General features: G+C 66.0%; 3 protein-coding genes across 4 annotated transcripts; 1 reads left to right on the top strand and 2 right to left on the bottom strand.

Annotated features, from left to right (window-relative positions):
* Positions 1-238: 238 nt before the first annotated feature.
* Positions 239-4,295, bottom strand: WSB2 (WD repeat and SOCS box containing 2). 2 transcript variants are annotated; one of them, XM_069031014.1, is made up of 9 exons: positions 4,210-4,295; positions 3,940-4,111; positions 2,936-3,171; positions 2,632-2,763; positions 2,275-2,375; positions 1,918-2,090; positions 1,591-1,704; positions 1,106-1,213; positions 239-885 (listed from the first exon to the last, which is right to left on the bottom strand). In XM_069031014.1, exons 1-9 carry the CDS (start codon positions 4,223-4,225, stop codon positions 723-725), a joined length of 1,215 nt encoding a protein of 404 aa, XP_068887115.1. In that variant the 5' UTR covers positions 4,226-4,295; the 3' UTR covers positions 239-722. The 2 variants fall into 2 exon arrangements, with proteins under 2 accessions (XP_068887115.1, XP_068887116.1); XM_069031015.1 differs by having other exon boundaries at positions 2,936-3,168.
* Positions 4,296-5,823: 1,528 nt separating this feature from the next.
* On the top strand, positions 5,824-15,241 carry RASAL1 (RAS protein activator like 1). The gene is given in 20 exon segments (XM_069030801.1): positions 5,824-5,888; positions 7,127-7,183; positions 7,272-7,385; positions 7,470-7,531; positions 7,613-7,742; positions 8,524-8,605; positions 8,717-8,876; positions 9,034-9,121; positions 9,221-9,338; positions 9,410-9,563; positions 9,746-9,810; positions 9,897-10,009; positions 10,155-10,347; positions 10,472-10,609; positions 11,839-11,974; positions 12,116-12,291; positions 12,849-12,986; positions 13,481-13,798; positions 14,255-14,319; positions 14,764-15,241. Coding segments are annotated over 20 exon segments (2,850 nt in total).
* Positions 15,242-15,305: 64 nt separating this feature from the next.
* DTX1 (deltex E3 ubiquitin ligase 1) lies at positions 15,306-23,675 on the bottom strand. The gene is made up of 9 exons (XM_069030864.1): positions 23,417-23,675; positions 19,175-19,835; positions 17,602-17,663; positions 17,316-17,477; positions 17,053-17,114; positions 16,770-16,928; positions 16,290-16,451; positions 16,119-16,208; positions 15,306-15,530 (listed from the first exon to the last, which is right to left on the bottom strand). The coding sequence occupies exons 1-9, from the start codon at positions 23,673-23,675 to the stop codon at positions 15,306-15,308; spliced, it is 1,842 nt and encodes a 613-aa protein (XP_068886965.1).
* Between the last annotated feature and the right edge of the window lie 1,347 nt (positions 23,676-25,022).

Here is a 25,022-nt window from a genome sequence, read left to right as displayed (position 1 = left end):
AGCCACCAGCTAAGCTGGAGAAAGGGGACAAACAAAACACTGCTGCATGCTCAGCATGTCTGGGAATTGGGCTGATCGAGTGCCACGCTCCAGCACGGAGAGAAAACAACAGGAATGGGAGCAGGGCGTGGAGTGAAGCCACCTTTTCGCACAGATGGACACCTCTGCCACCCCTCCCTGGCAGCCAGGGCGGTGCCAGGCACTCCCAGGTCACCTGAGCAAGCCAGGAGGGAAATCATGAGGAATCAATTTTTGTTTATTGACACCCGCTCGGGCTTGTCCCGCTCCTGGCCACGCCAGGAGAGCGGCAGAGCCCGCGCTCCACCGGGATGGAGGGGCATTCCCAGGTGGGTGTTTTGAGGGGGGTTTAGCCCCATATTTGTGCAGGTGACAACAGCTCTGCTCCCACAGCAGCTGCCCCACCGTCATCCCACACCATTGCACTCGGAAGCAGAAGCACCTGACCCAACCCCAGCAGGCAGCAGGGGACAGGGGGACCTGTGTCCCACCCGTGTCCCCTGCGGGGCCACTGCAGCTCTGCCCCTCGCCCTCTGCGTGGGATTTTGCTGGGTTTTTGTATTATGACACCAAAAAAAGCCCTCCACAGCCCCAAAACCACGGGAGCAGCAGCGCTCCTGGCTCATGGCTCGGCGTTCCTGCAGCACCAGCAGCCCGGGCTGAGCCCCGGGGCTCACCTCCATGCCTCTGCTCCCCCTGCTGCCTTAAAAAGTCCGGTAAGTGAGGAATTCCTTCAGCTTCCTGGGAATGGGCAGCGCCAGCACCTGGTAGGTCGTGAGGAAGGTGCGCAGGGCTTTGCGACACAAGTGCTTGAGCGATGAGAGGACCCTCGGCGCTGTCCAGAACTGGACGTGGCCATCCCTGGTCCTGCAACAGGATCCAAACAACCCTGAGCACAAGGCAGAAGGACACAAGGAATTCCAATTGCCCCCAAATATTCCCAAGCTTGCTGCAAGCATGCAGCCCAGGAAAACCATCCACAGCCCAGGAAAACCATCAGGTGCCCCCAGGGAAGCCCAGAATTTGCTGAGCTGCAGGAGGAGGGAGCAGCCCCGTGTTTCTCCGCCCTCTTCTGCTGTTTACTCACCCTGTGGCAATGAATCCTCCATGTGGGAAGTACATGCAGCACAGACCGTTGGTCATGGGGGCAAAGGCCACTGGAGACCGAAGCTCCAAGGCCCAGATCCTCAGGAGCCTGTGGAGAAAGGGAGAGGACACGATGCGGTGCCTGCTGCCAAAATGAAGCCTCTGGGATCACCTGAAGACACACAAACTGGGGAAGGATTTGCTTCCCATGGGAGTGTCCCAGGCAGGACTGTCCCCTGCAGAGCGAGTGACATGCTGAGGGTGGCACAGCACCCAGGAGGATTTGGACCTCAGCTCAGGGTGCCAGGGCCCTGACCTTGCTACCCCTTGTCACAGCCAAGCCACGGTGTCCCAGCGGGCCTGACCTTTCCACTTATTCCAGGAATTGCTGGGGACCTGGTGCATTTATTCCCCACTTCCTGAGCTCCTGGTTCATTTTGGTCTCCTGCTGGGCCCCTCTCTGGGTCCCCACAGGAGTTCACTCACCTGTCATCCGCCACCGTGGCCAGGTAGAGCCCCTCGGGGGAGAAGCAGACGGAGCGCAGGGAGCTGGTGTGGATTTCACTGCTGGAATCCAGCGTGGAGTGCAACGGGACATGGCTGTGGGTGGGGACAACATCCAGCGTCAGCTCTGGGCTGCCACCAGCCCCTTCCCCGGCCGGGGCTGGCAGAGCAGCCAGACTTGGCAAGCCAGACCCCCATGCCACCCCTGGAAGCAGGGGAGAGGTGGTGGCTGTGCCCAGCGAGAAGGGAAAGCCACATCCAGCCCTAAAAGGCTCCCTGGCATTGCTGTGTCCCCTCCCAGGTCCGTACCGCAGCGTCCTGAGCTGCTCGCCGGTGTAGGGGTCCCACATGATGACACAGGCGTCGTAGGAAGCGGTGACAAGGAGCGCAGAGTCCGGGGAGAAGTCACAGGACACCACACTGCTCTGGTGGCCCTCCAGCCTCCGGATGAGGGTGTAGGATCTCATGCTCCACAGCAGCGCCTGCAGGATATGGGATCAGGCTGGGAGCATCCCAAGGTTTAAACCACACGGGCCCTGCTCCCAATTCCCAGCTCCTGAGGAGCCACGGCAGGATGGCCTGGCCCCTTCTCCCAGGGGGGTTTCTGGGGGCACAGAGGGCTGGATTTGGCAGGCACAGGGATGGCTCCCATCCTGCAGGACTCACCGATTTCTCGCCGGCGGCGGAGCAGAGCATGCTGCAGTCTGGGGAGATGGAGCAGCAATAGACCCACTGCACGTGGCCCGACAGCACCTGGACCTGCCGCCCTGGGGACAGCAGAAATGTGTCACCAGAAGGGAGCAGGACTCCTTGGCTTTGCTTTCCCTCCCTTTCCCCAGTGGGGATTCACACTGGGCTGGGGATTCCCTGGGTAAATCCCAAGGCAATGCCCTCCTGCACCTCCCAGGTTATACTCTGCTGGCCCCTTCTGCCTCCAATACTGTCCCCAAAGGTCCTCTCCCAACAAGGTGGGTTTCTCCCCCTTCCCTGACCCAGCACAGGGATATCCCTGCACATTCCTACCGTCCCTGCTCAGGTCCCACACACGCAAAGTCTTGTCCCGCGAGGCCGACACGAGGATGGGGCTTCCATTGGGAGCAAAGCTCAGATCCCTGACAACATCCTGGTGCCCCAAGAGGCTGAAGAGGAGGTGTCCTGAGAAGAGGAGCCATGCTCAGTGCCATCCCTCCATTGGGATTGAGGCAGTGCCCCTCATGCAGCCCTGCTTGGGACAGGACAGGTATTGGGGAAGGAGGGAGATGGGATCTCTTTCCACAGGGGAACAAGGGACAGCCAGCCTGAAGCCACGACAGCGAGGGCTGCTCACCTGTCTGCACCTCCCACACCTTGATCTGCCCATCGTTGAGCCCGGTGGCCAGGACCAGGCAGGGAAGCCCCACGGTACAGGCAGGATCCGTGTCCCCATCCTCAGCTGCTGGCCAGGCACTGAAGGCCAGGCCCCACACAATCTGCCCACACTCCAGAGTCTTCTCCTTGGCTGCCCCACGGCTCCTGGTCTCCGCTTTGCCGCCCCGGCTCTTGCGCTCCGAGGTTTTGCAGCTGCTGGAGGGAGGCAGGGATGGGTGGAACGTTCACCCCGGGATCCCCCGCCCCAGCTTTGTGCACCCATCTTCACCCCACACTGAGCAACCCCCAGGATCAGTCCAGGCTGGGAAATGGATGGATGGAGAGCAGCCTTGGGGAAAAGGACTTTGGTGCTGGTGAGTGAGGGCTGGCCATGCCTGAAACCACCATGTCCTGGGCTGATCCTTCAGTGTGGGCAGCAGGGGAGGGGGAATTCTGCCCCTCTGCCCCACTCAGGTGAGACCCCACCTGCAGAGCTGCCCCCAACTCTGGGATCCCCAGCATCAGAAGGACCTGGAGCTGCTCAAGTGAGATCAGAGGAGGAGATGCTCCAGGGCTGGAGCCCCTCTGCTCTGGAGCCAGGCTGGGAGAGCTGGGGGTGTTGACCTGGAGAAGGCTCCGGGGAGAGCTCAGAGCCCCTTGCAGGGGCTCCAGGAGAGCTGGAGAGGGACTAGGGACAAGGCATGGAGGGACAGGACACAGGGAATGGCTTCCCAGTGCCAGAGGGCAGGGATGGATGGGATATTGGGAAGGAATTGTTCCCTGGGAGGGTGGGGAGGCCCTAGCACAGGGTGCCCAGAGCAGCCGTGGCTGCCCCTGAATCCCTGGCAGTGTCCAAGGCCAGGCTGGATGGGGCTTGGAGCAGCCTGGGATAGTGGAAGGTGTCCCTGTCCATGGCAGGGGGTGGAACTGGCTGAGCTTTAGGGTCCCTTCTCCACCGAACCCATTCCATGACTCCGCACTCACAGTTCGGCCTCCCCCAGGGGCCACGGGATCAGCTTGACCACGCAGTGTCCCTGGGACCAGGCGAACCAGGCCCCGTCGGGGGAGAAGGCGACGCTCCAGGTCTCGCAGCTGGATTTCCAATCGTAGCGCTGGGGCCGGCCCGGCTTCAGCTCCGCCAGCAGCACCGGCTCCTCTGCGGCGGGACGGCCGCGTTACCCCCAGAGCCCCCAAAACCCCCGTCACCCCTCATATGCCGAGCCCCCGCCGTGTCCCCGCCCGGCTCCCGCTCACCTTCGCTCGGCTTCATGGTGGCCCCGCCGCCCGCTCGGCCCCGCCGGGCCCGCCCGGCCCAGGGCGGCGGCGGCGGCGGCGGCGGAAGCGGCGGCGCGGGGAGGGGACCCGGAGCCGCCTCCTCCGGCCCCGCCGCCAACGGCACCGCCCCACGACCGGGGAGCGCCGGGGAAGCGCCGGGGAGCGCCGGGGAGCGCCGGGGAAGCGCCGGGGAAGCGCCGGGGAGCGCCGGGGAAGCGCCGGGATCGGGCGGGAGGGGGACGGGGAACGGCTCCCCTGAGGGAGAAAGGGCGGGAACGGGGCCTCCCCCCGCCCGCCGGGTCCGGGGACAGTGACCGCCTCAGGGAGCCAGCACCCACACGGGGACACTGCCGGCAGTGACCCCCGTCCCCAGCACCCACACGGGGACACCCCCCGGCAGTGACCCCCGTCCCCAGCACCCACACGGGGACACTGCCGGCAGTGACCGCCTCAGGGAGCCAGCACCCACACGGGGACACTGCCGGCAGTGACCCCCGTCCCCAGCACCCACAGGGTGACACACCCCACCAGTGACGCCTCCCCAGCACCCACACAGGGTGACACCCCACCCCCCCCGTTCAGCAGTCCCCACAGGACCAGCACCCCCACATTCAGTGCCCCCAGCAGCCCTCAAGGATCTCATTGAGCCCCCCATTAGTAGCACCCCAATGACCCCGTGCCCCCACATCGTCCCCGCTAAGAATCAGCACCCCAACATCAGCCCCCCCAGAACCAGCACCCCCCCCCCCTCTGAGCCCCTCCAGCACCCACTGGGTGATGCCCACCCTGGCAATGCCCCCCGTGAGTCACGGCAGGAGACATCTGGCCAGCCCCCTCCCGCACCCCAAATTCCGCACCCTCCAGCCCCCCGTGTCCCCACTATGCCTCACCAGGGCAGGGATGCCCCCCCTCGCCCCCGGGTGCTCTCCGTCCCCCAGCCTCGGGCTCCCTGGTGCAGCAAGGCCGGGGTGCAGGGAGCAGTAGGATTGGGGTGCTGCACCCACAGACACCCCAAGACCTGCTGGAGTCCCCCCAGTTGGGCTCAGCGTGTCCCCTCTGAGGGCTGGGGTCACCCGGAGGGGGAGAGATCCCTTGGGGGTCCTGGGGGTCCCATGCACCTCCTTCCTCCCCCTATCCCCAAGTCCAGTGTTCACCCATTCCCCCCTTATTCTGGCACTTTGGGGTCCAGACCGAGCCCCCCACCCCTTGTGCCCCTCAGCTCTGACATGGCAGAAGCCCCCCATGACCCCAGGTGCCACCGCTCTGCCATGACCCCGTGCCTCAGTTTCCCCACCTCTAGCACGGGGGGTGGCTTTGCTCGCTGGTCACCGGCCCGCGATGGGACCCCCACGGTGGGCACAGTGCCACCTCACCCGCGCTCGCCCTGTGCCCTCCTGGGCTTTCGGGCGCAGGTGGGAGCGAAGCGGCGACAAAACCAGCTTAAAGAGGAAAGAGGAAGAAGCGACGGCGAGAAGCGGCGGAGGCGGAGGCCGGCGCTGGCAGCCCCGCCGGCGCTTTGGGGGGGCTCAGGGCACCCCCGGGCATCCATCGCAGCCCCCCAGGTGCCCACCCCCAAGTTTGAAGTTCGCCGGCATGGCCAAAACCACCTCGCTGCGCTGCCGGGTGCTGGAGGGGAAGGACCTGCCGGCCAAGGACGTGTGAGTGACTTGGGGGGCTCAGGGCCCCCCTATTTCCCCCAGACCCACCCCGGGAGATGTGGCGGGGAGGGGGTGCTGTGTGCTCTTCTTTCTCTGGGTGCTCTGCTCTCCGCACAGTTTTGGGGGTCCCTGCTTGCACCCATTGCCCCCACAGTGGGGGTCTGGGGGGTGCGGGCACTGCCAGCCCCCCCCACAGAGGCGTATGAGCCCCCCAGCCCCTTTAGTATCTCTTTCGTGCCCCCCAGCAGGGTGGGCACAGAGGATGCCCCCAAGCCTGGGGGTGACACTGGGGGGGGGAGGGGGCATAGCCCCTGCACCCCCGCCCCTGCTGGGCATCTGCACCCTTTGGGGGTGGGGTGGTGAGCGGGGGGGGTGCTGGGAGACCCCCGCCTGCTCCTGCCCCGGGGACACGGCTCGGCAGAGCTGGCAGTCCCGGGCACCTCGGGATGTGCCAACTTGGCACCGCCGGCCGCTCCCAGGGCCGGGCAGCTGGGAACGGTGCCGTGTCCGTGCCTCAGTTTCCCCACCGGGAGGTGGGGGGGGTTGTCACGGCGCTGTGCTGGGTGTCCCACTGCGGGGTCTGGTTATCTGCACAACGATGGGGTGCCCAGTGCCATTCCCAGCACCCCAAACCCAGCTTGGGGCTATAATGGGGCTGTGGAAGGGGTGAACAGCTCCCACTTCCCGTCCCGTGGCAGGGACAGAGACTGAGGTCACCTCCTTCATCTATCTCGGGGTCCCAATCCTTGTGGAAGCACCTCCTGGGGATTTGGGGCGCCAGCAGCACCCCAGGGTCGGCACCCTTCGGTGCTGGTCCAGCTGCCAGAAACCAGCAGGAAAGGGCTTTGCAGGGACCGTGTGGATGATCCCTGGATCCATCCCTCAGCCTCCATCCTGTGCTCCCTGAGGAAGGGGACAGGCCGGTGTCACCCTGGCACCGTGGGCTGTCACAGAGACTTGGGCTGGGCTGTGCTGCGGGACAGGCACCGGGACCCGCGGGTGGGTGGCACAGGGGCACGGGGTGGTGGCTTGGGGTGACCCACAGCAGGTCCCTCCGCTCAAGGAGGGCCGGGAAAAGGGGATGTCCCCATCCCAGTGTCAGCTGCAGGGCCAGGCTGAGGCCGGGCAACTCATCTTACCCCCGGGCTGGTGTTTCACTGGTGGGGTTTCAGGCCGCGCCAAGATGGGTGGGACCCACGAGTGGGGGCTGACCATGGGCACCCCCATGCCCTGCCCAGGTCCGGCTCCAGAGATCCCTACTGCATGGTCAAGGTGGACAACGAGGTGGTGGCCAGGTACGGGGACACTGCCACACGCTGGGAGGGGACACACAAGGATGGGGGATCTTCCCTGGGGGTGCGGCCACCTCTGCCATCCCGGCAGGACGGCCACGGTGTGGAAGAGCCTGAACCCTTTTTGGGGCGAGGAATACACCCTGCTCTTGCCCCGTGGATTCCACAGCCTCGCCGTCTATGTGCTGGATGAAGACACCATCGGGTAGGGGGACAACAAGGGCACGGGCGGGCACTGGGGGGGGTGGCATGTCCCCACCAGTGTCCTGCTGTGTCTGTTCCCTCACAGGCAGGACGATGTCATCGGCAAGGTCTCGCTCAACCACCAGCAGATCTCGGCCGAGCCACGGGGTGAGTGGGGGCCATGGCGGGGTGGGGGACAGCGGGACCCACCCTGGCACCATGGGGTGCCCACGCTGTCCCCCTCGGCAGGCATGGACAGCTGGCTCAGCCTGGCACCTGTGAACCCCGACCAGGAGGTGCAGGGCGAGATCCACCTGGAGCTGCGAGTCCCCGAGCGGGGCCACCCACGGGTGCTGCGCTGCCACCTCATCCAGGCCAGGTTGTGGGGCTGACAGCTCCGGGGGGCTGCGACCACCACGGGGTCTTATTTTTGGCAGGAGGGAGGAGAGGAGGGGATGGGGACAGCCGTGGCATGGGACTTGTCCTCCCCTTTCCACACTGGGAAAGGTCCTTGCTGCACCAGGCTGGGGACATCGGTGATGCCAACCCACGTGTGACGATGCCATGGGGGCTCAGTGGGAAATGTGCTGCCATCCCTGCTTGGGGACAGGGGATCAAAAGCGCTGTAGAGTGCCTGGAGTTGGTCCCCAGCCCAGTAGTCGGCTCTCACACCAGGTTTTTGCCCTCTGGTTTCAAAATTTGGGGAAACTGAGGCACGGTCCAGGCCGCCCATCTGGGTTTCGGGGGGTGTATGTGCGTGTACACGTGTGTGTGCACGCGTGTGAGCGTGCCCAGGGACACACGCACGGTGACACGCACGGTGACACACACAGTGACACACGCAGCCGACAGATGGAGCAGGCAGCAGAGGCAGCATCCCACTGCCATGGCAACCAAAGCGGCTACCAAGGCAACAGGATGGCCATGGGGACAGGGTGGCCATGGGGACAGCCAGGAGGGACAGCAGCACCCCCCACGAGGGGCTGGAGGAGGAAGGCCTCCTCTGGAAATGGGGGCACGATCCCCCCAGCATCCCCTGGCACCCGCTGGCTGCCCCCCATCTCCAGGAGGGCTGGGACAAAGGGGGGACGTGGGGCTGCCGGGACCCTGATGGTGCAGACAAACCCACTATGCCCCCACTGACCCCCATGTCCTCACAGGGACCTGGCCCCCCGGGACCCCTCGGGCACCTCGGACCCCTTTGCCCGGGTGTCGTGCTGCAGGCACACGTTGGAGACAGCCGTGAGTCAGTGCTGGGTGCTGGGTGTGGGACCCGGGGCTGGGGCACCCCATGGAGGCTCAGGCACCCTCAGGCGCCTCGTCCCCTGGGCCACCAGTCCCTGTGCCCAGCAGGTGATTAAGAAAACCCGCTTCCCACACTGGGATGAGGTGCTGGAGTTGGAGCTGCCGGAGCAGGAGCTGGGAGAGGCTGTGCTGAGCGTGGAGGTTTGGGACTGGGACATTGTGGGCAAGAACGAGGTGAGGACCTCAGGACACACCGGAATGGGGCAGGGTCCCGGGGGCACCTCTGCACCTCCATGTGCGGGGTCTGGGTGACCCCAGGTCAGGACCCACTGGGATGGGGGCAGTGCCACATGCAGACCCTGCATGTCCTGGGCTGTCCCCCAGCGGTCTGGCAACCCCACCCAGACCCTGCCTCTGTCCCCAAGTCGAGTTCCCCTTGGACACCCTCTGCCCGGGCCCCACCAGGGGCTGGTTCCAGCTCCTGCCTTTCCCCAGCACCACCAAGGACCACGGGTGAGTGCAGGCAGTGGGGACGGGTGGTTGTGACCAGGGCAGAACAAGGTGGCCCTACGGAGGGCACAGGACCCATGTGAGCCCCCGGTGTCATTGCAGGGGACAGCTGGGTGCCCTGAGGCTGGCAGTGAGGCTGGTGGAGGACACGGTCCTGCCCCCCCACCACTACCAGCCCCCCATTCAGCTCCTCACCGAGCCCATTGTCTGCCCAAGCCAGGTGGGTGCTGGGGCTGGGGGGAACCACCCCAGTGTGGAGGCCTCTCTGTGCCCACCCTGCCCTCCCCACAGCCCCCGGAGGGCACGGCCCTGGCTGTCCTGGAGGAGGTGACCTCAGGGGAGAGCCGGCAGGACGTGGCTACCAAGCTGGTGAAGATCTTCTTGGGGCAGGGGCTGGCCGTGCCCCTCCTGGACTATCTCACCACCCACGAGCTGGCCAGGACCAGTAAGTGCCAGGGCCACCCCAAGAAACACCAAGGCAGGGTCCTTCCAGATCCCCATAGAGAAGGAGTGAGGCCACCAAGGGGGAGGCAGGAAAGGTGCCACATGTCCCTGGGGTTGGGCACACCAGGGACAGCTGGCACATCACCCTGTGCCTGCCTTGCCACGGCCTCTGTGCTCTTCCAGCCGATCCCAACACCCTCTTCTGCTCCAACTCGCTGGCCTCCAAATCCATGGAGCAGTTCATGAAGGTGAGCACGGGAAGGGACACCTCCATGATGTCCCATGTCCCCTCCATGATCTGGGGACAAGGGCAGTGCCTTCCCACCCCTTGCAGGTGGTGGGGCTGCCCTACCTGCACGAGGTCCTGAAGCCGGTGGTGAACCGCATCTTTGAGGAGAAGAAGTATGTGGAGCTGGACCCTGGCAAGATGGAGCTGAGCCGGGGCAGGTGGGCACAGGCGGATGTCTGGGAGGGCCACGTGGCAGCTGGCATGTCCCCCTGCCTCCTGCAGGAAGGGTCACTCATTGCTGCATGGGTCACTCTTGGCCAGCTCAGGGCCCCCATTTGTCCTGACCCGGCAGTGTCCTCGCAGGAGGATCTCCTTCAAGGGGTCCCTGTCAGAGGCGCAGGTACAGGACAGCAGCCTGCAGCTGCTGAAGGGCTACCTGGGGGACATCGTCGATGCCATCGTGGGCTCGGTGGACAAGTGTCCCCTCCCCATGAGGGTGGCCTTCAAGCAGCTCCGCAGGCGGGTGGAGGAGCGGTTCCCCTTGGCGCACCACGAGGTGGGACCCACGGTGAGGCTGAGGATCTGCACAACCCCAAGACCACTGCCCTAAGCTCTGAGCTGTCCCCGTCCCCATCCCTGTCCCTGTCCCTGTCCCTGTCCCTGTCCCTGTCCCCATGCAGGAGGTCGGGTACTTCTCCATCAGTGGGTTTCTCTTCCTTCGCTTCTTTGCCCCCGCTGTCCTCACCCCGAAGCTCTTCAGGCTCCGGGAGCAGCACACGGAGCCCCACGTCAGCCGCAGGCTCCTGCTGCTCGCCAAGGTGTGGGACAGGATGGGGACACTGGGGAGTGGTGGGGACCCTGGGGAGGGATGGGGACCCTGGGGAGGGATGGGGACACTGGGGAGGGATGGGGACACCGGGGATGGATGGGGACCTTGGGCAAGGATGGGGACAGCAGGGAGGGATGGGGACAACAGGGAGGGATGGGGACCCTTGGGGAGGGATGGGGACAGCAGGGAGTGGTGGGGACCCTGGGGAGGCATGGGGACCCTGGGGAGGGATGGGGACAGCAGGGAGGGATTGGGACCCTTGGGGAGGATGGGGACAGCAGGAAGGGATGGGGACCCTTGGGGAGGATGGGGACAGCAGGGAGGGATGGGGACAGCGGGGAGGGATGGGGACCTTGGGGAGGGATGGGGACCTTGGGGAGGGATGGGGAACCTGGGGAGGGATGGGGACCTTGGGGAAGGATGGGGACCTTGGGGAGGGATGGGGACACGGAGGGAGGGATGGGGACCCTTGGGGAGGGATGGGAACAGCAGGGAGGGATGAGGACAGCGGAGAGGGATGAGGACCTTGGGGAGGGATGGGGACAGCAGAGGAGGGGTGGGAAACCCAGGGAGGAATGGAAACCCAGGGAGGAATGGAAACCCTTGGAGATGGTTGGGGAGCCCAGGGAGGGATGGGGACCCTTGGGGAGAGTGGGGGACCTGGAGAGGAATGGGGACACCAGGGAGGGATGGGGACCACTGGGAGAGACAAGGGGTGTGGGGAGGGATAGGGAGCCCAGAGAGGATTTGGGACCTCAGAGAGAAACCCCAGAAAGGCCAGAGACTTCGGGGAGGGGTGCAGACCCTGTGGAGAGATGGGAACCCACAAGGAATGGGGAGGCTGGAAAGGGATGGGGACCCCAGAAAGGCGAGGATGCCCTGGGGAGGGATGGGATCCAAGGCAGGAGGGCTGAGGACCCCAGAGAATGATGGTGACCCCAAGGACATCAGAGCCATTCCTGCCCCCATGCCACACACCACAGGCTGGCTCCTTCCTGTGCCACTTGAGGCCAGCCCTGCCTGTCCCCAGGCCGTGCCACCACAAGCTGCACACAGCACCAGGGCAGAATTTGGGTCCCATCACCCCTCCAGCTGCTCCGCTTTTCCTTTTGTCACCCCAATCCCTGAACCCTCGGGGTCCAGAGGAGCAGCTGGGGGGGTCCAGGGGGTCACACCAGAGGGGACACAGCAGCGTGACCCCTTCCCTGCGTGGGACAGGCGCTGCAGAGCATCGGGAACCTGAGGTTGCAGCTGGGGCAGGGCAAGGAGACCCTGCTGAATGCCACCCTCCTGCCCAGTGTCACCCGTGTCTGGGCCTTCCTGGATGCCCTGGTCACCGTAGAGAGCCCCGAGGGTGAGCGGGCACAGCAGGCGGGGAGGGGACATTGCTGCTGCCGGGTCAGTGGCATCACCCCGGTGCTGCCAGGAGCATCCTCGGGCTGCGGGAGGTGGTGGCACTTGGGGTGACACCGCTGCCGCCCTGCCACGGCCGCAGTGGGCGAGGTGCCGATGCCACAGGGACACTGCCAGCCCCGGGCCACCACCAAGGAGGGTCCCCTGCACACCTGCCCGGAGCAGGGGGTGGCACTGCTGCCTCGCTTCGCCTTCAAGAAGAGGCACTTCAGGCTCAGCACCCAGGCCCTGGCCTATGCCAGGACCCCCCAGGGGCAGGTGGGTGCTGCCCGAGACCCCCAACCCTGTGCCAAGGGGTGGGGGGGGAAAGACGTGGGCACAAGTTTTGGGGTGTTTTGGGGTATCGAGGTGAGTTGCTCCATGCCAGTGGGGGGAGTGAGGGGATATGGACATGGGCACATCTTTCGGGGTGTTTGGGGTTCCCCAGGTGTTCCATGGATGTGGGTAATGGATATGGACATGGGCACATCTTTTGGGGTGTTTTGGGGTATCCAGGTGCGCTGCTCCATCCCAGTGGGGGGAGTGAGGAATATGGACATGGGCTCACGTTTTGGGGTGTTTGGGGGTCCCCAGGTGCACCAGCCCATCCTGGTGGATTGAATGGGGGACACGGATGTGGGTGCACATATTTTGGGGTGTTTTGGGATCCCCAGGTCCTCAACTCCATCCTGATGGAGCAGGTGGGGGACATGGACATGGGCTGGTGTTTCAGGGTGTTTGGGGGGGTTCATTCCCATGTGCTTGGCTCCATCTCAGTGGAGTGAGTGGGGAATATGGACGTGGGCTCATGTTTTGGGGTGTTTGGGAGTCCCCAGGTGCTCAGCTCCATCCCAGTGGAGCAGATCCGGGCCGTGGAGCAGGTGGACGAGGGCACCTTCCAGCACCCCCACGTCCTGCAGGTGGTGGCACAGGGTGACACGGGGCAGCTCCACACCACCTACCTCCAGTGCAAGGTGGGTCACCCCACTCTGCCCCAGCACCCCAAAAACCCCAGGAACCCCCCAGGAACCCCCCAAGAACCCCAGGCCCCCTCCCCAGCACCCAGGCACGGGCACCCCCATGGGACAATGGGAATAATCCCAAATCCAGCTGTACCCAGGCACCTGCTGTACTGGGAGCACTGGGAGTACTGAGGCCAAGGGGGTAACTGGGTATACTGGGGAAGCTGGGGTGTCCTACCCTGGCTGCACTGGGGTCACTGGGGTGCCAGCCCTGGCTGCGCTGGGATCAGTAATGGTTTCTGGCTGTACTGGGATTACTGGGGTCCTCTACTGGGGTCACTGGGGTACCCTGGGTCCTGCAGCACCACCTCCCCTTCACTTCCCACTGGGCAGCTTTGCCATCAAACTATCACTCCTGTCCCAGGAGTGCCCACCCCTCCCTCCTCCCTCCCCCGCCCTGGCAGTGCCCAGCCTCGGGGGTGCCCCCGTCCCTGCTGTCCCCTCAGAGCGCCCCGGAGCTGTGGCAGTGGCTGTGGGCCCTGCGCCGGGCCACCAGCGCCAACCGGGACACGCTGCCCACGTGCCACTCCGGCACCTTCCGCGCCGGCCGCTGGACCTGCTGCCTGCAGCGCACCTGTGCTGGTAGGACTGGGGGTCCCCTGGGGTTGGGGTGCCCGGGATGGGGGTGTCGGTGTCCCTGAGTCCCCACTGCTGTCGTTGGCAGTGCCCGGGTGCAGCTGCACCCACGGCACAGTGGTGCTGGCAGAGTGGAGCGACCTTGGGGACCCCGCGGTGGCAGCACAGAGCCTCTACGGGCACCTGCGGTGAGCCCGGGGGACAGGGGGGGCCCGGGGGTCCTTTGGGTGCTGGTGAGCACGGGAGGAGCCTGCTGAGGGTCCCTGTCCCACAGGGTGGTGGGGATTGGGGATCCTGAGGGCAAATATGGGGGTCCTGAGGGTCCTTTAAGGAGTGGTGGACAGGGTGGGAGTGTCCTGAGGGTCCTTCTCCCCAAGGACAGTGGGAGCTGGGGGTCCGGGGGGACCTTTGGGTGCTGGAGGGCAGGGTGGGAGTGTCCTGAAGGTCCCTGTCCTGCAGGGTGGTGGGGACCAGGGGTCAAGAAGGTGGCACAGGGGTACCCAGGGGGACATTTAGGTGCTGGTGGGTAGAGTGGGAGTGTCCTGAGAGTCCCTGTCCCCCAGGACGGTGGGAGTTGGAGGTCCCGGGATCCTTTGGGTGCTGGTGGGCAGGGTGGGAGTGTCCTGAGGGTCCCTGTCCTGCAGGGCAGCGCTGGCCGGGGGTGCCGTGGGCAGCGCGGCGGCCGGGCCCCCCTGCCCGGGCCAGGCAGGTACGGGGAGCCCTGTGGGGCACTGGGGGTGCTATGGGGACCCTGCAGCCAGGGGTGGGGGCTGGCACACGCCTGCAGAGCCCCACGGGCACCACAGAGCACCGCACTGGCTCCCTCCACGAGGGGACAGCAGATACACACGGAGAGGGGACACGGGCACACGGGGACACGGGCACACGGGGGCACACGGGCACACACGCAGTCCGGGGACTTGGCGGGTGGTGGGGACACGGGGTGGGAATGTGATGGCACGGGGGGACCGGGTGGGGTGGGGTGGTCTGGGGGGCGGGGGGGACACCACGGGTGGGTGTCGGGGATGGATGCGGGGCGGAGTGGGTGCCAGGGGGACTGTCAGGGGGGTGGGGGCTGCGGGTGGGTGCCACAGGTGGCTGCTGGGGGATGCCACAGGTGGGTGCCGGGCCCTGACCCCACCCTGGGGTGCAGGGGGACCCGTTGGGGACAGGCTGCAGGAGGTGTTGCGAGACCTGGACATCACCCACGCTGCCTTCGCCCACTGCGACGAGACCTCGGAGCCACCCGCAAGTCCCCTCCCTGCCCCGAGACCCCCGGCACCCCCCAGCCTTCCCCCCTCAGCCCGCCCCGGGAGGGGCAGGGACGCCGGTGGGGCCACAGAGGGGACGCGGGGACAGCAGCCCGGCACGGGGTGTATTCTGTAACACAGAGATGTACATGGCACCGGCTGTGCGCGGCTCCGTGGGGCAGCGGCGGGTGACACGGGTGACACGGGTGGCACAGACGCGCAAAGAGGCCACGGGTAGAAAAAGACCACGACGCTATCGCCACGAGAGCGGGGCGAGCCGGGACGGGACGGGGCGACAGACAGACGCACACGGGGACACGTGGTGGGTGGCACCGGGTGGCCCGGGACGGGGGAGGAGCCCGCCGGGCGGGGCTGCGGTGAAGCGGCGCAGGCGGCGGTGGCACGGGCGGGGACACGGGGGCGAGGGGAGCCCCCGAGCCCGGCCTCAGTCCTTGAGGGTGGCCTCGGACACGCCCTGGGCCAGCAGCTCGGCCAGGACGTTGTCCAGGTAGTTGGGGTCGGGGTAGCCGTGGCCCGTCAGGTTGGAGCCGAACTCGGTCTTGTGGTGGATCTCGTTCCACACCACCGTGTCCGACTCGCCCGTGGTGTTGGAGGTGCCGATGGTGAAGATGAGCCGCCGGTCCCAGGCCACGATCAGCAGCTTCAGCACCTGCGGCGGGCACGGCCATGGTTCGCCCAGCTGGATGGGCGGGCACGGCCACCCGGCACTCCCGGCACCTCCTCCCGCTGGCACAGCCCCAGCCCCCGGGGTGGGATTGAGCCCCGGCACGGTGCCCACAGGATGCCACCCTTCGCTGTGGCACTCGCCAGCCCCATCCCACCCAGTGCAGCTGCAGCCTCTCTGTCCTATCCCATCCCTTCCCATTCTATCCCATCCCATCCCATCCCTTCTCTTCCTCAGCCAATCCCATTCCTTCCCATCCCATCCATTCTCCTTCTATCCCACCCCATCCCTTCTCTTCCTATCTCATCCCATCCTTTCTCTTCTCATCCCATCCCATCCCATCCCATCCCATCCCACCCCAGCCCTAACCATTCCATCCCATCCCTCCCCATTCTATCCTATCCCACCACATCCCCTCCCTTTCCTTCCCTTCCCCACCCCCTCCCATCCCATCCTTCCTCCTTCCACCCCATCCCTTCCCATTCTGTGCCTTCCTATCTCATTCCATCCCTGCTCTTCTTTCTCTTCCCATCCCATCCCATCCCATCCCATCCCATCCCATCAGGGTCTCACCTTCCTGCCCTTCTCGTTGTCGGGCAGGTAGCAGTGCCGTGGGAAGCCTCGTGCCGTGAATTTCTTCCCGGGATTGGGATGCTCCGGGCCCTGGGTGGGTGAGGGGACAGGGGGTGACCGGGGGCGGCACAGGATGGGGGTGCCCATCCCAGCCGGGGATCCCTCCCTCACCTGGATGCCGGTGGGGATGTCGTAGACGATCCGGATGGTTTTGGAGTCGGTGTATCCCGGGAGGGAGTGGGGGATGAGGTGGAATTCCATCTTCCCGGGGGGCTGCGTGCCCGTCTTCTCCCCGTAAATGGCCTTGCAGGTGGGGCACTGCAGGCTCCCGTCCTGGGGGCACCGCGTGGGCGTCAGGGGTGGCACCCACCCGGCACCCACCTGGACCTCCTCAGCACCCACCCAACACTCAGCACCGCCTCAGCACCCACCCGGAACGCCCCAGCACCCACCCAACACCCAGCACCCACCCGGAACGCCCCAGCACTCCCCAGCACCCATCCAGCACCCACCCAACACCCAGAACCCATCCAGCACCCACCCCTGCACCTACCCAACACCTCTCACACCCACTCCAACACCCACCCAGCACCCTCTCGCACCCCCAAGCGCCCACCCCGACACCCACCCAGCCCCGGGCGCGCGGCTGACCTTGTTGCCGTTGTTGTACATGGCGAGCAGGCACAGCAGGTGGTACATGTGCCCGCACTTGCCCAGCTTGCCCACCAGCTCCGGCTTGATGCCCCTGGGGCTCAGCACGCCCTCGTAGCCGGAGGAGGTGACCAGCCGCTCCATGCAGATGGTGCAATCCTGCCGGGAACGGGATCAGCATCCAGAGGGGATGAGGGGTCACCCCCGGCTCTCTGCCCGTCCCTTGCCTGAGCCTCCCGGAGCCCCCCAAGCCCCCCAGGGCCACCTCCCCCCCTCCACTTACCTCATCCGGGGGGTTCTTCACCTTCTGGATGTAGCGGCGCACCACGTCCTCGGGGGTCTTACCTGAGGGGAGTGACATCAGAGCCTGCCCGCGGTGCCACTACCGCCCTGCCACCAGGACGGGGACAGCCCTGCCGCCTTCTGCCGCCACGTGGCACAAAGCAGCGATGGGCACCACCGCAGGCAAACCGCTCGGGGGTCCCTCCGTCCCCCTCCGCGTGCCCCCCCGTCCCTGATCCTGCTGCGACATTGGTGGCTCCTTACTCTTCTTGAGCTGCTTCTTCTTGGTTTTCCTGCAGATGCCGTTGACGCCGGGGACAGGTTTGATGTCGCTCTTGCTGACCGGCGGCGGGTGCAGGATGGGTTTGGGGGCGCGGGTCAGGCACACGGGCAGCCCGGCGGCGCACATGAGGATCCCCGTCATCCCTGCGCCGGGAGAGCGCCTGTCCGTCCGTCTGTCCGTCCTTCCCAGCCCCCGGCAGTGTCCCCCGCTCCCCGCCCACGCTGTCACCTCGCGGTGACACCCCGCCGCTGGCCGGACCCCCCGTACCTGCGAGGGCGGGATGGACGGGGCCGGAGCCGTTCAGGTTCTTGACCGGGAGCGCTGGGACCCTGAGGAGATGGGAGGGGAGGGGGCTCAGCCGGGCTGGCAGGGCTGGCACTGTGCCTTCCTCGCATGGCACGGCCCCAGAGCAGCAGCATCCCCGTGGGACACAGGGCAGGGTGTCCCCTGGGGGCTGCTGGCACTGTCCCCAGGCAGGGTCCTTCCCATGGGACACAGGCAGGGTGTCCCCTCACCAGCTTTGGGGGCTGCTGTCCCATCCCACGGGGCTGTCACCCCGTGCCACCGGTCCATCTCTGGGCACCCAATGGCACCGGTGGCATCACGTCCTCCTCCACCCAGGGTAGGGGCCTTGTCAGGGTATCCCGACGGTCCCTGCAGGGATGTGCCGCCCCTCGTGTGCTCCCCAGGGACCCCCCACCCTCCGAGGGCTGCCAGCAGCAGGTAGCACCGGTGTCACCGTGCCCAGGACAGTGTGTGTGGGGCACGGGGAGCTGGGGACGGGTGTGCCAGGGACAGGGAGGGAGGGAGGGAAGCCCAGCAGAGCCCAGTCCCGAGTGCTCCTGCTGCCCAGCTCAGCAGCGTGGGAACAGCCCCCATCGCCCTCCCTGATCCCAAAATCCCCTCCCACCCCAGCCATCACAGTGATGAGTTCAGCAGTGCTCAGCCCCACACGAGCTGGGGCTGAGGGAGTTTTTCCTCATTCTCAAAGCTCCTGTGCCCACACCAAGGCCGGGGCAGTGATGGGGGCCCAGCCCCATCCCAGGGACTTCCAAACCCCCTCCCACCTGTCCATAGGTATGTGCCAGGACAGGGGGACAGTGATGGGGACAGGGACAAGGACTGCTCAGCCCAGTGCCCGGCACACGGAAGCGAAAGCAGGACAGAGCAGGGGAAGGAAATGTGCCACGAGCTGCCGGGGGCTCAGAGAAGCCACCTGTCCCCCCAGCCTGGTGCTGAGAGCCCTGAGGGGCACACCAGGCCAACCCACCACGGGGCACAGCCGTGAGGATGTGGGCGCCAGGGTAGGGACACCCACCAGGACACAATTCCGGGGGTCTGCTTGCCCACCTGGACCCCCCTGGTGAATCATTCCCACCAGGGCAGGGACACCGGGGCTGTGCTCCCTCCCCACAGCTGTGCCCTCCCCAGGGATCTGTCAGGTGGCATCAGGAGCTGGGTGACACAGCCCATGCTGGCACTGGGGACACGGTTCCCCTGGGGCCGGGCACTCCATGCTCTCCGTCTGCCATGGATAGCGTGGCACGGGCTGGCACAGCATAGCATGGCACAGTGTGACACGGCACAGCACGGATCACGGATCCCCCCTCTGCAGGGATCCAAGAACCACTGGGATGAGCCAAGTGTCCGTTCCCCCACCACATCCCCAGGGTGGGGACCCCGGGGCTGGAGGTGACACGGTGCCAGAAGAGCTGCTTGCGAGGTGACAGCCGGGGACGAGCCACCTCCACCACCCCTTTCCCCCCTCTGTGTGCCCATCCCTGCATCCCCCCCGCCTCGGTGACACCCCGGCCGCCCCCTCCCCACCCACCCATCTTACCCGGGGGGGACAGTGGCCCTGGCGCCCAGTCCGGCCCCGCGCTGCGTCCCGGGCCGGTTGAGGTTGTTGAGCCCGGGCAGCGCCGCGCTGGGCACGCCCTGCCCGGGGGCAAACCCCGCGCCGGCCACCCGCAGCCCTTCACCCTTGGCCGCGCCCCCCGCCACCACCGCCGGCGTCCCCGTGCCCGCCGGCCACAGGGTTCCCCCGGCGAAGGTGCTGCTCTGGCGGACGGCGCCGGGGTAGAGTTTGCGGCGCTGGGACGCCAGGATGGCGTTGGAGGCGGCGCGGGTGCTGTTGACCAGCAGGCACTGGGGGCACGAGCAGGGGGTGCCCGTGCTGGCGCCCACCGGCCACGACTGCGACTTGGGGATGGAGCCCATGGTGAGGGGATAGGCCAGGTCCATGCGGCGCCGCAGCCGCCGCTTGCGCTGCGTTTGCCGGTTCATTTGGGACATGCTGCTGAAGTAGATGAGGTAGCAGAAGCCCAGGGAGGAGAGGTCCAGCCAGGGGTGCTGCTTCTCGTAGGCGTTCTGGATGGTGATGCAGATGTCCATGTCGTAGGGAGTCCAGGAGTTGTTGTCGTTCTCCCATTCCCACACGATTCCCTTGCCTGGTGCTGAGGAGGGGTCGTAGAAGTTCCTCCGGACGGGGCGCATGGTCCCTGGGGAGACAGCGGGGGTGACACCGGCGGAGGGACCCACGCCAACACAGACACCTCTGTGCCTGACTGCCAGCCCGGCATCCCGCAGGGATTGGGATACAGAGGAGCTTTGGAGTACAACAGCCACTCTGCCCCTTCACAACAGTCCCCACTGCACACCAGCTTCCCTATGGATGCATCCCAACTTCCCTATGGATGCATCCCCGTTGCACCCAAGTGCTTCCCTGTGGATGCATCCCACCCTCAACCCCACTGGTGACAGAGTGGCTGCCAACCTCGGGATCACCATCCCGGATGCCCTGGGAAGGGAGATGCTGCTCAGCCCTTGTGCTTTTCCCAGCTTTTTTCCATCCCTCTGGTCCAAGCTCACCCCCACCCTCCCCTCCCCGTGGCCATCCCGGGGCAGGGGAAGCATTTCCCGGTCAGGAGAGGTTTCCTGACAGCTGCTGGCGCTGGCGGTGACACAGCCAGGGATTGTCCCACACGGCCCCATCCCAGCCCCTCGCCGCTCGTTTGGGCTGGAGCTGGATCCTGCAGCCCCTCCGCAGCTCCGTGGTGGGGGGAGGCACCGCAGCCCTCTCCTCAAGTGCCCCCCCGGCACGGGGCCTGTCTATCCCCTCGCCGGCACGGTTTGTCCAGCTCGATTAACGGCACTAATTAACGGTCATTAATCATCGGCAGCATCAGGCAGCAGAGCCAGGCCCCAGCTGCCGCCTTGTGCTGAGGCAGCTCCGCCGGGGCCGCGGGAGGGGAGAGGGGGGGCCCTGCTGCCCGGTCCTGCCCACACCCCAAATCCCACTGCTGGCTCCTGCCCACACCCCACTGCCCACTCACACCCCACTGCCCGCTCACACCCACACCCCACTGCCCACTCCCATCCCCATTCCACTCACATCCGTGTCCTGTATCCCACCTCAGTTCCCAGCCCTGCCTGCCTCCTTCCATCTGTGTCCCCCATCCCGCTGCTCACTCCTGTGCAAATCCCATATCCCGCCCATATACATATCCCGGACACACTGGTCCTTGCAACTGCACCCCACAGGTCCCTGCCCCTCACATCCCCATCCCAAATCCCAAATCCCCCTGCCCCTCACATCCCCATCCTGTATCCCCTTGCACCTCACATCCCCATCCCAAATCCCACATCCCCCAGAGGACATGTGAGGACCAGCCCATTCCCCTTGGCACATGCAGCTGCAGCTCCTGGTCCCCAGAGGCCACCAGCTGTCTCCAGCCCCCAGCCCCTGCCCCCTCTGCCAGCCGTGCCAGAGCCACAGGGCCGAGCCAGTGTCCCCAGGGCCACCGGGAGGGGACGCACGTCCCCACTCTCGGAACGGGGTCACCTCGTTTCCCTCCGTCACTGGGTTTCTCTGTCCCCAGGCGCCGCGTCGGCCAAGCCCCCTGAGCCCCCAACCTCCTGCCGACCTTCCCTGGGTCCCCATGTCACAGCAGGCACCAGGAGCACCCTCAGCTCAGGGGACCCTCTTGTCCCTGAACTCCATGAGCCATGTGGCAGCCTCCAAAGCCTGGGCCTCACCCGTGGGAAGGGAAGATGGGGAGAGATGGATACAGGGACGGGGCACACGATGCTGAGGACAATGGCCACATCCCCTGCCATGACACCCCTGGGGACACCGAGGTCGCTCTCTCAGCGTCCCTGTCCCCAAGCCCTGCTGGCACAGGGATCATGGTACCCAGGGACACCCTGGGAAGAGTTGTTTTGCCACCCCAAATCCATTCATGGCCCCACCGGGGGCACATGTCCCCAAGGAATACCCAGCATTGTGGCCGTGGGATGCGATGCCAGGTGCTGTCAGAGAATGGGTCCTGGCCAAAGCTGGCAGGAGGTGGCATGGGGACAGCCAGGGTGTCCCGGTGGCTCCCACAGCTCTGAGTCAGCGCAGACCCTCCGGGTCATGCCGGCGTCCTCGCTGACTCAGGGCTGCAGGTGCCAAGCTGCCCTTTGCCAAGTCTGTGACCAGCTGGAGACGGATTCAGAGCCAGGCTGGATGGCAGAGGCAGGTGGCAGGTCCCTGCTTTGGTCCCCAGCCCATGGCAGGAGCCACTTCCACACTCGGGATCATTTGGCATCACTGGGGACTGGGAATGGTGGCATCGGTGGCCGGGCTGAGGTGGCACAACCATGAGGGTCCTGCTGTGGGGTGTCCCCAGGCAAGACTAGGGGGTGTCACCCGATGTGTGGCAGGTCCTCTGCCTGCTCTGCCTGGCCTGGACCAGATCCTGCCCTGGGTAGGGATGCAGGGATGGGCAGGAATGCACCTGGAACGGCACATCCCCCACGGCACCACCGGCACGTGCCGGTTTAATGGGTCACACCGTGACAGGGACACGTTTAATGGGGTCTGGGCTTGGTCCCAGTGTGGGACCAGCTCTGATTTCCCACAGGATACGTGGCCTGGATGCGCTGCTGCAGCACCAACCGGCACAGCTGCAACCATCCCAGTGCCCACCACTGCTCCCAGTGTCCAAACTGGGGCCTCCCCACTTCCCTGGGGATGGAGCAGCTTGGAGGGGAAGACGAGGGGACAGTGGGATAGTGAGACACACCACAGCACCCCATGGAGAGGAGAGGGCATGGAGGGATGTGGGGACATGTCCCTCTGGGATGGGGGTCTGTGGTGGGTGGGAAAGGAAAGGGCTGAGTAGCCTGGAAGGGCCTCTGGGGGGACCAGAGCCCCGGAGAATGAGGGGAGGAGAGAGGGAACAGATGGATGGGCAGATGGAGGGATGGAGGGAGGGATGGAGGGAGGGATGGAGGGATACAGGGACGAAGTGATGGACAAATAAGTAGAGAGAGAGGAAGGAAGGAAGGAAGGAAGGAAGGAAGGAAGGAAGGAAGGAAGGAAGGAAGGAAGGAAGGAAGGAAGGAAGGAAGGAAGGAAGGAAGGAAATGGATGGATGGAAGGAAATGGATGGATGGAAGGAAATGGATGGATGGATGGAAGGATGGATGGATGGATGGATGGATGGATGGATGGATGGATGGATGGATGGATGGAAGGATGGATGGATGGATGGAAATGGATGGATGGATGGATGGATGGAAGGAAGGAAGGAAGGAAGGAAGGAAGGAAGGAAGGAAGGAAGGAAGGAAGGAAGGAAGGAAGGAAGGAAGGAAGGAAGGAAGGAAGGAAGGAAGGAAGGAAGGAAGGAAGGAAGGAAGGAAGGAAGGAAGGAAGGAAAGAAGGAAGGAAGGAAGGAAGGAAGGAAGGAAGGAAGGAAGGAAGGAAGGAAGGAAGGAAGGAAGGAAGGAAGGAAGGAAGGACAGATGAAGAGATATGAAGTGACAGATTCACGGATGAATGGAAAAACAGACAGACAGATACACACGGGGAGGGAATGGAAGGACAGATGGAAGTATGGCAGGATGGAAGGACGGAGGGAGGAAAGGAGGGAGGGAGGGAGGGAGGGAGGGATGTACCAGTGGGTGGAAGGATGGAGATGTGGAAGGAGAGAGAGAGGGAGTGGTGGCCGTGTGGATGGATGGCTGCGTGGACAGACAGACAGATGGAAGGACGGACGGGTGGCTGGATGTTCCTGGCTCGACGCCAACCCCTTACCCGTGTCCTGCCGGAACTGATGCATGGACTGGAGGTCGATGACGTAGGGCGCCAGCTGGACATCGACCTGTCCCAGCACCACGCTGCCACGGGCGTCCTCCTTCAGCACGTTCTCGATGTGGTGGCACACGGCGGCCGAGTAGGGCCGCCAGCGCCCGTGCTCGTTCAGCCACTCCCACACCACCACGCGGGCCAGGTTTTGGGGGGGGAACCCCAGGCCCCCCGAGGCCAGCATGGCCCCCGAGCCCTGCCGTGCCATGCCCGGGGGACGGCGGCTCAGCCCCGCACCATCCCCCGGCACGGCGACGCGGGGGTCACCCGGGGCCCCTCCAAATCCTCCTGGCGGCTCCCGCCGGCTGCGGGCTCCGGAGCTCAGTGCAGCGGGCGCTGCGGGGCTCTGCAGAGGCGGGTGCTGCCAGCCAGCTCCCCGAGGTCCCCGAGCCGCCCGGTCCCGGTCCCCCGAGGCCGCCGCGCGGGGCTGGGGCCATCCATCACCCGGCACGTCTTCCCCGGCTCTTCCTCCTCCCCGCGGTGCTGGCAGGGCTCAGGCTCCAAAAAGCCACCAGGACCTCGCAGACTGCGTCGGCTCAGGGATGGTGGTGTTTGTGAGCGGTGATGGGGACACGTAGCTACGGAGCTGTCCCCGAGACACCCACTCCTCCTCTTCCTCCTCGTGTCCTGCTGCTCAGCCCACGTCCTCGGTGGCTCCACGGCTGTCCCCGCCGCCCAGCACGTCACTGGTGGCAACTGAGGGGGGTGTCACCTGCAAAACAGGGCCACAGCGCGGGTCACCCCGGGTACCGCCAGGCGGGTGGCAGCTGGGGGACCGTCCCCGTGGCCCCGCGGAGCCGGCGGGCAGCGAGGCCGCGGTGCCCGCAGCCCTGGCAGCGTGGGCTGCTTGCCAGCCCTGGCCGGCTGCTGGCCTCCAGCGTGACAGCGGGGACAACGGGGACAGGGGGGGACAGGCCACCCTGCTTTCGGCCCCGGGGGGCTGCTGGGGGTCCCACGAGCCCGGGAAAGCCTCATCGCTGCCCGCGCCGGTGCTTTGGGTGCCGGAGAGCCCGCGGGCCCTGGATCCCCGCTCCAGCCGCCGCTGATTTATGATCTGCACTGCAGGCATCGGGCTGGGGGTGATCCCGGCCCCCCGCTCCCGGCCGGCCCCGATCCCACCCACGGCAACCCCCAGCCCCACGGCGGCGGGTGGGGGGCCCGGGCAAGGGGGGATTGGCTGCACAAACAGGAGGCAGACAGAGGGACGGCCACGGCCGGGCACGCACAGACACACTGACACCGAGAGACACGGGCACACGCGCTGGCACACGCACAGCCGGTGACACGGACAGACAGCGGGACCGACACAGGCGCGGACAGACACGGGGGAGCCCCGGCAGCACAACAACCCCCCCGCGGACACACACACGGCCACAGCTCCGGCTCGGCCGTGCTCACACGCACCGCGCACCCCACACGCGTGTGCACCCAGCCCAGCGCCCGCCGTGACCCCGAGCACCGCGGAGGGGGGGACCCTCACCCCAGCCCTGAGCCCCCCCCCCCCCCCCGGGACCGCGCGGTGGGGACGAGCCCCGGCGCCAGCAGCCCCCCTCAA

The sequence above is a fragment of the Aphelocoma coerulescens genome, chromosome 15, assembly GCF_041296385.1.
Source record: "Aphelocoma coerulescens isolate FSJ_1873_10779 chromosome 15, UR_Acoe_1.0, whole genome shotgun sequence".
NCBI classification, from domain to species: Eukaryota; Metazoa; Chordata; class Aves; order Passeriformes; family Corvidae; genus Aphelocoma; species Aphelocoma coerulescens.
This window is presented reverse-complemented; position numbering and strand designations above follow the sequence as displayed.